General features: G+C 51.2%; 1 protein-coding gene across 1 annotated transcript; it reads left to right on the top strand.

Annotated features, from left to right (window-relative positions):
- Positions 1-673: 673 nt before the first annotated feature.
- On the top strand, positions 674-5364 carry LOC144140932 (uncharacterized). The gene is made up of 3 exons (XM_077672429.1): positions 674-1044; positions 3719-3860; positions 4944-5364. The coding sequence occupies exons 1-3, from the start codon at positions 906-908 to the stop codon at positions 5290-5292; spliced, it is 630 nt and encodes a 209-aa protein (XP_077528555.1). The 5' UTR covers positions 674-905; the 3' UTR covers positions 5293-5364.
- The last annotated feature ends 5719 nt before the right edge of the window (positions 5365-11083 follow it).

Here is an 11083-nt window from a genome sequence, read left to right as displayed (position 1 = left end):
GCGGGTGCGGACGGCAGACAACGACAAGGGAGGGAGGGACACAGCCCCGAGCGTGAGATGCTTCACATCTAATAAAATCTAAGGTTCTGAGCCGGTACACAGTCGTATAGCGTCGGCTCGTTAAGCCATGTGCAAGCGTACTAATGTTTACTCGCATTCGGCGTCTGACCGTCCTTTCTTACATGCTTAGTACGAGAAAGCGAATTCTTGGCAATACTTACCATGAGGTAGTCATAGGGGCTTTTACGGCAACACTATTTCAGTTGAACTTCTAAAGATGTTCCCTTCTTTACCACCTAGACGCCTGTAAGGAATCTGTTGGTGATTTCTATTAAAAGTACGTTTAGTGAGCCTACCGGCTTTCACAAGTTTTTTCAAGAAGAGCGCCACGGAACATGTAGCTTCGAATATGCCGCCCACGATTTCCTCATTCCAGTTTCCTTTTCACCCAGCAACGTTTGTACGCTCATTATTCTCTCACGGAACGGAATATACCGCTTGGCTTCAACGTCGCCTGCTGCACGTTTCTTCAATTTGTCCTTTCGGACTGCCAGCGACCGCTCAAGGGCAGCTCCATAATTTCCATAATTCGGCTAGCAGGATTTTTATTAACAGGGCTCTCCTGGACTGCCCACAAGCCGCTCAAATCTATTCTGGATTCGCAAACAAGACAAATCAAGCAAGACGCGTTTGCAAGAAGTGCTCCACAGCGCCAGCTGCTCGCCCTGTCGGTGGTGCTCAGACGCCGGGTTTCCTCTCGCGCCTGACCGGAAGCGGACACCACTGACGTCGGCCGGGGAAAAGGAACGCCGCCGTACATCGCGTGTCCTCTGCGAGGAAGACGAAGTGAGGCACCTCACGCATCCGTCAGTGCGACCCTGCCCAGCTGGAGATCGGAACGCACGATGGCGTCCTTCAACGAGAGGCTCGTCCGTGAGGTGAAGAAGCACAAGCAGCTCTGGGACCAGCACTCGAAGCTCCACAAGGAGGCCAGCTGCCGGGAGACCGCGTGGGCCGACATCGCCGAAACCCTCGGTGTGACCGGTGGGTATAGCGTCGGCATTCTGAGAGCGGGCGTTCCTTCGGCGTTCCGTTGTCACGGAAGCAGAGTCCCAGTTAATGTAATATCTTTGCATGACTTCCGAGATTAAGGTGGTAAAAGCCCCCGCAAACCGGGGCTTACCCCTGATGGAAAAGCTTCTTCTGTTGAACGTAAGCTGCGTTGCCCATTGGACTGCGAAAATGTGCGGGAAGGTATCTATATCGTCCAACAGCCGATAAAACGCACGGCGGGAATGGGAACGGTTGTTGCAACAGCGTTCCCTTTCCACTGTGTTTCGGACGGCGGCCACTGCGTATCACTCATAGCTGGGTCTGAGGGTGTTTTCTACGCACTCCTGCGTTCCCTTTCATATTGCTCATAATAAATACTGATTGCATAAATGTGTCCTGTCCGAGCCACATCAGCTGAACGCTTTAGAGGTGTCTTGCCTGTCTGATGCGCCTTCGCTCCGGCCTCGTAACGTGTGATCTTTAATTGTGTCTGCAGAGCCCGTTGGAGAGGTATGCCCGTATGTTGTGCTGGTCATTGCGGATGGACGACCAGAATGTGCTGTTTACTGCTCGTGTTTAGAGTCCTATGATCGCACTCTGTGGCAAACTAAACGGTTAAAATTTCTCGGAACACTTTATTAAGCTTAACTGCTCCGAATTCAAATGCGTTATGGGTTTATCACACGATAGCCAAGTCTGCTAACGTTCCTTCAAATGCGGAAGCGTTCTGATTTCCACTTGTGCCGTATAAAGCTACTTGAGTGCTCTGAGGAATGTTTTTCTTTTCTTTTGTGTGGTATTATTAAAAAGCAGTCATCTTCCCTACCCCAGAATCGGTGTTCTGCGTGGCTGGGGTGCAGCATTTATTTTTGCTCGCGAAGCAGCATTTCTCCTCGCGTGCCATGACGTGTTCTCCACACGCGCTGCGCTCTGCGACGCTTTGTGGTGCCGTCCGTTGCAGGGCCAACGGCGCCGGATCTTTTGACTCACGAAGCATGCCAGGCTTGTGCTTAAAAAGATAAAATTACTAATCTTGGATCCTGAAGGGGACCAGGGGCAGGAGCCTATCTAGTATGGAGAGCTCACCGCTCCGACTGTTATTTCGCGTGAAATTTGACAACAATCGTGGCAGTTAATGGCTTGTGTTGTCGCTGACCACCTTAAATAGCAATAAAAGGGAACATACGGAAGTGATGTACGTCGTCTGTGGGAGCATAAATAGTCGCCGACTGGCTGAAGAAATTAGGACATCACGTGGATGTTTTGATATAGCGCAAAAAAGAGCCCACGAGATATGAGCAATCATTTTTTTGCAGTTTATGGGTGGTAGAACTACGATTATTAGACATTTGCTCTGGCGTACTTCCGTAACCATGGGTAGGGGGTCGGTGTTTGCCGCTGGCTGTGGATCGCACTTGGCTGGGCAGCGTTCGCACGTGCACGAGCAGCGCTGCACCAGGAGCTTTCTGAGAATGTGTCCTGTATAAAAACGGAACGTGTGATAGGTACGCGTGACTTGTAGGAGTGACACCTGAAGAGGCTCAGCTTCCCATAGCCAAGTACCTTCCCTCGCAAAAAAAAAAAAAAATGATGCGGCACAAAGATAGCTTCCGATCTGCAGGGTGCCTTGTTGTTACCAGGCCGTGTTGTGGTCTCAGGCGTTCAGATGGCCTTAATTCCGTTCTTTCCCCTGCGCTGAACGGCCGTTTATTTACACGTTTTTTAAGCGAAGCTTTCCATGACTAGCTTATGGTGTCCAAGTACAGTGCACGCAGGAAAGTCAACTTCACGATATAGGTCTCACAGGCAGCACATCAATCGCAATCCCCTTAACATAAAAATGGGATGTCGTTTCACACCTAGTGAACGACTCTTAATACACAAATTATAGTTTGGCAGTACACACTCTTAGCGATGATGAGGATGAAATAAATTCTATAAGCAGGGCTGGACTTCGTCATTGGATTTTGGCAGTTCGGAAGAGTAGAGTTCGGACTTTTGCTTTGACTCGGTTAGCACTGAAGGAGACGTCGGGTTTCAACCTTCTTTTATTTAAGAAAGGGGCATTCGATTTTTCATGCTTTCAACAGTAATGCAGCTACCGAATTTGGGAGCCAAACGCGTGACTTGCACTTAGCAGAAGGCTTCCAGCAAAGCTGTATCCCCGCTATACTTGACTTTCCATCTGTCCGACTTTCTCGTTTGGGGTGCGTTTTACGCGAGGGAAAAAGAGCTACGCCCTAACACTTATTTTAGCTTTATTTTTAGACTCTGGAAGTCTTATTAATACTGGGCTTGAAAGTGGGCCGGCGTTGCCGTCTTGCTAATCGACCACAATCACGACCCCTCTCCTCATGAATTATAATCATGGTTACCGTAATGTACCACCAGCATTATCAGAAGAATGATTATTACGATCCACAGCCGAAAAATAAACCGCCAAACGTCCTCGCGTAATGTTCTTTGCATTTTTGTGTATCATAGCAGATATTTTCCTCGGTCTGGCCTTTGCAATTGAAAGACGCAAAGATTAGGTAATTTATTTAAAGAAGTTCAACAAATTGTGGTAACCTTGCGATGAACGAGTTCCGTTGAGAAGTTCATCTAATTTGGGAGTCGGTTCCGCGCACTCATTAGTACATGTGTGGCCCCCGTTCGTGTACAGTGGAGGAGTGCCAGACCCGGTGGCGCACCATCCGGGACACGTACCTGAAGCGCAAGAAGCGTCTGCACGTCTCCTCCAAGGGCCAGTGGAACGTGCTGGAGCACGAGCTCGGCTTCCTCGACGGCTTCCTCAGACCCCGCACGTGAGTGCACGTCTTCGCTGCATTGATTTCCATCACGTGGGAAGACTATTCCCTCAGCAGCCAATGTAGGCAGAGACATACGTAACAACCCGATGATATTGTCATGGTCGAAAGAACCCTGCAGATAAGTTCCTTTATTTATATGGGCGAAGTGGCGCCCAGAAGCAAGTGGCCGCACCTAACCGCTCTCGATCCCTCGAGTTCCTCGTTCTCCTCTTATTCCCCCGTTTGCCCTGCCCACCTTCTTCGTCTTCACCGGAGCTTCCTTTGTGCTACGCCCCGCAGTTGGCCATGCGTGATTGTTAACAGCAGTGTTCAGCTGCTTACCCGGGAGGGTTGGGGTAAAGTTCAAGTTCATGGGGCACATGAGCCGTGACAATATAGCGGCACGTGCATATCTTGACGTCGACCCGCCGGGTGGCTTAGTGGCTAAGGCGTTGCGCTGCTGAGCACGAGGTCACAGGCTCGATTCCCGGCCGCGGCGGCCGCTTTTCTGATGGAGGCGAAAATCAAAAAGGCCCGTGTGTACGTGATTTCGGCGCACGCTTAAGATCCCCAGGTGTTCAAAATTAATCCGGAGCATTCCACTACGGGACGCCTCATCGCCTGCTTTGCGTCGGCGCGTTAATCCCTACAATCAATCAAACATCTTGACGTCGATACAAAATTAATTCGTATTTTCCTTCGCATTCCTACATTAGCTCACTCACGGCCGGATGCCGGAATCGGCATCCGGCCGTGATTTTGCCCTCCGGCTTTTGCTCGGCTTTTGCCCTCGGCTTTTGCCCTCCGGTTCCAGGCAAGAGGAGCCGACCAAAGGTTTTGCAGAGCGCTCGGTACGCTACCGGTGCCATTGCAAATGCGCGCAGGCGGTTTCAACGCCTCTGCGCACAGAGCACTGGATCCGGTAGCTTACCGGGAACTGTACCGGTACCGGCTCTCCGCTCTGCTGTAATTCTCGTGCCGGTCCGGTTCTCCACTCTGCTATAATCTTCCATTGTCTCCCAACCTGGCCGTCGGTACGCCCGCTGCTTGCACCTTAAGCGATTTGGCCGTGAAGCACGTCGTTCTGCGCATGTGCAGGCGGTGCCAGCTGCGACCCGCGGTGGTGAAGCTCGAGCTGGACGGCAGTCCCGGATGTTCCTCGGCGGCATCTACGCTGCCGCTGCCGTCACCACCGGAGTCTCCAGACATGCAGTGGGGATTGGCGCTGGAAGAGCCGCCGCTGCAGCAGCTTCCGCCTCCGCCACCTGGGCCTGCCCTGGGCACATCACGTGACCAGGACGAGCTGTTCTGCCTGAGCCTGGTGGATCACCTGAGGCGCATTCCGCCCAGGGAGCGCGACGTGGCCCGCCTGAAGGTGCTGCAGGCCCTTCACCAGTTCGAGTTCGGCCAGCTGGACAACTCGGAGCCCCCGGCTCTGGTGCCGTAGCCACAGCGTGAGGAGGCTTGGCCGTGGGATCCCGAACACGGCGGCAGTCAGAGACTGCCAGATCTCGAGCAATAAAAGGGTTCAAAGTTGCAATGTTGCTCTTTGCTGTCAAAGCATCTGGATACTTGGGAAGGTTCAACATTTTTAGCACGTCTCGGGCCGCACCTAACGGCGGTTAAAATGTGTGGCGGCATCTTGTAGTGATGTAGAACGTCGTAAAAGACACGCCTGGCCTTTGGTTCGTTTAAGTTCCCAGTCCACATTCACTCAATCGGTTGGATATTCAGTCGGATGACGAGAAAATTTACGCGCGTTCGTGTATCGGCGGACGATGATCCCATTGAACAGATCTTTGTTGAGTCTCAGTGACACGGCTAAGGAAATGCGCATGCGAATACATGCGCGCTCAAAACTAAATAAAACGCTTACTCGCATTCCGCGCTTGGCCGTCCCTTTTACATACATGCTTATAATGCGAAACCAATTTCATAATTACCATGAGCTAAGCATTTCGGCTATTACGGCAAAACTATTTTAGTTGAAGTTCCGAAGATATTTCCTTCTTTACCATCTAGACGGCTGTGAGAAGTCTGCTGACAATTTCTCTAAAACATACGCTTAGCGAGCCTATCAGCCTTGACAAGTTTCTTTAAAAAATTGCGCCCACCTCCCCGCGAGGGGAACCCTGTGTAGATGCGACGCATCGTGGGGTTCACTAGGTGTTTCCGTAAGATTGTTTCTGAAATCGCGTGAAACGTGTCGGGAACGCGTATGATTATTATGTTTTATGATTATTATTATGTTTTATGGGCCAATCTTGGTCAATCTCTCTAAGTGGTATGCTTGGGGCTTCGCTGTCGCAACGACCTTTACTCCAGCATTGTTGCTGTAAGTGGCAGCTTCTTTTCTTTTGTTGCAAGTGTTAATCATTGCCTCATCATGCGTTGTATCAGTAGCTTCTTGACGTAGTTTGAATGAGTCAAGGATATAAGGCGCGTTCGTAGCATTTGATTCTCTCTCGGTTTTGTGGCGCAGTGGGAAGAGCACCATGTACTTCACGTTCCGCCCACAGGGTCGTGGGATCGAAACCGGGCGCCGCTAACTATTGTTTCTTTTTAGTGTAGGGGGAAGGGTGTGTACGGACAACAACGCCGTATGGAGGGACAAGGCGAGGGAACGAGATGCAGTCGCATCTACAAGAGGTTCACGTAACAACATGTGGGTTCGAATATACCGCCCACGATTTCCTTAATCCAGTTTAGTTTTCATTCAGCAACGCTTTTCCGCTCACTAATCTTCCGCAGAACGGAATATAACGCTTCGCGCATCTGCGTCGTCTGCTGCACGTCTCTTTAATTTGTCATTTCAGGCTTACCACACGACTTCTCCACAGAGCTCCAAAATGTTTTTATTCGGCTCGCAGGATTTCTATTAACAGTGCTGTCCTGGACTGCCCACAAGCCGCTCAGAACTATTCTGGATTCGCAAAAAAGAGAAATCAAGCAAGTCGCGTTTGCAAGGAACTCGCCACAGCGTCAGCTGCTCGCCCTGTCGGTGGTGTTCAGACGCTGGTTGTGTAGACGGCCAGCCGCAGTGCCCAGCGTGGCCGCCGCCTTCTTCATCAGGTCGTAGTATAGTGCGTGCTCTCGGGGATATTTTTCTTCGGCTTGAACTTCTTGGAGGAGCGGCCCCCGCTGCGTACGAGGTGGAAGAGAAGCGAAGACGGCAGCAAGGGGAGTACTGGGGGGACGCACCTGCAGGGGCCGGCCTCACTTCCGCGAGGTGGTACTTGTGGATGGTGCAGTCCCTGCTGGCGAGCACCACCGATCCACCGTCCATCCAGGCGACGTCAAAGCAGTGCCTGTACTTGGTGTTGGAGTCGTACGCCTTTAGGATCGCCCCGTGATGGGTGAACACGGTGACCTTGAAGCCGCGGTGGTTGTCGGCCACCAGCACCTCCTCCGCACCACGGGGCAGCCAGCGACGGGGAAGTTTGTGAAGCCTTCGCCGCCGATGTGATGCAGGTGGGCGCCTGTGTAGCTTAACACCTCGCGGTGGGCGAGGTTGTCGGATATGAATATCTCCTGCTTCCCGTTCACCGCCACGCCGCTCAGGGAATGTGAGTTGGTCGGAGCAGACGAACTTGCGCAGGAGGTTGCCGCTCTGGTCGAAGGTTACGGCGTGCATGACGCGGCACTCGACGACCACCAAGCGCCCGGCGGGGTGCACCGCCTCCCGGCTGGGGAAGCACATCTGCCCGTCGCCCCCGCCAACTTGGCAGAACTGGAACTTGGAGCGGCCGTCCTGGCCGAACACCTGGACGCGGTGATTGTTCGCGGTCGGCAACGATGATGTCGCTGTCCGAGTTGACGGCCACCCCGGAGGGCTCGGTGAACTGTCCCTCAATGGCCCCCAGGCAGCCTAACTTGTGATAGAGGCTCAACTTCTTCCGCCTCATGTGGAAGGTGAGCCGAGCCCCCATCGGAGCCAATCGAGCGGAGGGCCCGAGAGAAACTGCGACAGGGTGGCAGAACGGTACCCCTTATTCTTCACGAGCCCCTCTTCCGCCCCCTCGTCTTCTTCACCACTTGACGGCGGATGCATAGCCTTACTGGTCGATTGTCCGCAGGCAGGCCGCACTTGCAGCATTTGGTCTCATAGAGTTTGGCGGCCATGACACTCGGCCACGCTGCGAATCTTAAAAAAAAAAAAAACGTAGGGATACGTTAGTCGGTTCTACAAATCCTTTTTCTCATGTGCGACACATGTACAGCGAACTTGTCTCTTCCCCGCCTATCGACGCCCAAATCGCTTGGAACAGCAGCCACTCGCTAGGGTTCTCTCCTAAGCGTTTCGTGACGAGGATTGGCCACTCAAACTTTGCTAGTACCTTCTGGCCAGCTGCCTGCATCCCTCGCTGAATCCACACCTTGTCACCAACCACGTACTGCGGTGCGCGTCGATGCCGACGATCGTGGTATGCCTTCTTCATCTGCTGTGCGGCTGTAATGTTGTACCGAGCCTTTCTGCATATATTGCTGCCCGGGACCTGCCGATCGATGGCTTGTCCGACCTTCGCGGGCGCATCTAAGCAGGCTACGACGTTCAACTTAGGAAGTTGCCCATGAAAGAACTTGTAGGGTGTTCCCGTCGAACATTGGACGGATGTGTTTACCAAATAGGTGGCTCACTGCAAGTGTTTGTCGCAGTAGGCTTCTCCGGCCTTGTTCGTCGTGCATGAACAAGAGCGTATACGCACTAATGGGAATTGGCAAAGAAGGGTGTACTCAAGTGAAGAAACACGTACAGATAAGAAAAGCGTACACATACCGAAAAAATACACAAACGATAAAAAGTGACTTGGAATGTCACACTTCCGTAGACACTCCCTCCGAACAGAGTGTTTCTGCTCTGTCTGTCATGCACACAGCGTAACCACACTGAATACTTAGGCAGAAATGTGTTGGTACAGCACCAAATATCTGTAAGGAGGCACACTGGTCTTAGAAATATTTTTTTTTCCTTTCCAAACAATTTTGACGAAACTTCATGGGCTTGTTCAGTTTTTCAGCTGATTTCAAATATCTAATTAGTTTTGATGTGAGATACCTAGTGTCCGAGTTGATTAAAAATTTCCTTGATTATTCTTGAGAACAATAGAAAAAAAAACTATTCAAGAAAAGATTACCAGCAAGACATGAAGAGATACCAGAAGTTGGGTAAAAGGAGATATGGGAAGCAGTTTTTTGTTCTGCAATCACATACACGTTTACATCAATTCTATCTTCTAATTGTTCCTGCTAACCAATGAAAAGTAATGCTAATTAAATAACTACTGAAACACAAAATGCGAAATCTGCTTCCCATATCGCATAGTTTAAAGTATCCATGAAGGTAAAACACAAGTTTGTGTTATTCGAAAGATTTCGTGTTTTATAGTGCCCCCCGCGCTTGTCCGAATGCAAACGATGATTTATTCACTGAGAAGTTCATTAGGTTAAAATTCTGATGTTTCCGCTAAATCATGCGTTTTCGTGGTCTGCAATGACATCACAGGGCCTTGTTTACCGTTAGTTAACCTAGATGGCGCCACTACAGCGCGGCAAGCCGTTTTCTTTTCTGGTATTTCAGTGGAGATCAGTGGGTATTTCCCGGAAAAGAAAAGAAAACAGCTTGCCGCGCTGTAGTGGCGCCATCTAGGTTAACTAACGGTAAACAAGACTGCTACCCTCCTCCATGCCACGTGGGCCTGCCCACACCTCTGGGCAGGGGCTTAACACCAAAAAAATCCGCCACTGACTTCCCGTGAATCATTGGAGGCCTCGCCAGCCCCGACTTACAGATCCAAAAGGACCTAATCAGCCGGGCGAAGACGGGAGCAGAAGCCACTGGAGCTCTGGACAAAGGGATCCACCTATGATTCTTTCATCCTTTTCTCCCCTTCCCCTTTCCTCCATCTTTATTTCAATAAAGTTTATTCAGTTAGTCAAGCCGCTTTCTGCCTTGGGTTTGTTTGTGAACGTATTCGTACCTGGCTTGTTTTGTTCATGGAGAGAATCGTTTCGGGAAACATGGTGCTCGCTGGAAAAATACGGTCACACAAGACACTGTCACTTGCGTCAATCGGCCAGTGTTGCCTGAAATAACCCCAAAGCCCCGCAGTCTTATGCAGCTAAACCAAGCATAGTGCGCGCAGTACCAACAGCAGTACGTATCGGTACCAGGCGACACGTCTGACCTGCAGTGGACGCGCACCATCAGAGGCTGCTGGAGCTTCCTCTGCCTTCAGCCGTGTCGAGATCAACCGACGTCCTATGACGAGCTGTTCTGCCTGAGCATGGCGGCGCACTTACAATATCCCCCTCCCAGGGAGCAGAAAGAGGCCGAGTTTGGCCTAACCGATGACCAGGAACCAAAGAGAGCAGTTCTGGGAGTCGCGACATGGTACGCGTACGCCGGAAGTGGCGGCTGGCGGATATGAATAAATGTCGCAATAAAACGAACGCATTTATTGTTCGCACCACTTTATTTATTCTGCTGGATTCAGCGTTTATAGTGCACCTTAGAGATTAATAATGCTATAGCCCGCGGAGCGCGACGTTCTGCTGATAAGCCTAATTCCAGAAACCGTTCTGTTTAACAATTGTTCGAATTTTCCCCGATTATCTTGTCCAATACAGAACGGTGATTTGGCAGCCCGAAAAGAAAGTTCAGTTGGCCTAGTTGGTTCTTGTGCATAGAAAAAAAAGCGCTAAAATCAGCGACGAGAAAGCAGACACCATCATAGAGGACCTACGAACGAAAATCAGCGTGGCAGCGCTGCGAGAAACATGCATCCGATGTACTACCAATCCCGTCGTTTGCCCTGTGCGAAGGCGCTCCACAAAGAGTACTGCTCAAACCCGGCGGTATGCTACGCCGACACGGTGGAATACCATACCCAACGTGTGGTAGCGGCGGTGATGATAGACCAGCCGGGAAATGCCCCGTCATCCTGCTCAGTTCCTACGTGCAACCGAGAAACGGTGAAAGAGGTGGCCATAGTACTTGCAATTACGCACCCACAGGCTGTTACCGTCATCTTGGTCTCCAATGCCGCCCTGCGCAATGACGCGCGCCGTAGTATCTCTAACTCGTATCTGCCGGGGAACGAGACAGCACATGAAGTAGCTCGAGGATGCACCAACCAGGCTGACTTCGAATAGGGCAGTGCATCTTCTGCCACGGGGGGAGGGACAGACTGGCAAATTACAGGGAGATTACCCAGAGCGCTAGGCTGAACAGGATGAGA

Source organism: Haemaphysalis longicornis, unplaced genomic scaffold, assembly GCF_048455015.1.
Source record: "Haemaphysalis longicornis isolate Haplotype H1 unplaced genomic scaffold, Haemaphysalis longicornis Haplotype H1 scaffold_563, whole genome shotgun sequence".
Classification (NCBI taxonomy): Eukaryota; Metazoa; Arthropoda; class Arachnida; order Ixodida; family Ixodidae; genus Haemaphysalis; species Haemaphysalis longicornis.
This window is presented reverse-complemented; position numbering and strand designations above follow the sequence as displayed.

Coding starts and splice junctions, on each gene's coding strand:
- LOC144140932 (XM_077672429.1), top strand. CDS start 906: ATGGCGTCCTTCAACGAGAGGCTCGTCCGTGAGGTGAAGAAGCACAAG. Junction 1,045..3,718: donor CGAAACCCTCGGTGTGACCG/GTGGGTATAGCG, acceptor GTTCGTGTACAG/TGGAGGAGTGCCAGACCCGG. Junction 3,861..4,943: donor GGCTTCCTCAGACCCCGCAC/GTGAGTGCACGT, acceptor GCGCATGTGCAG/GCGGTGCCAGCTGCGACCCG.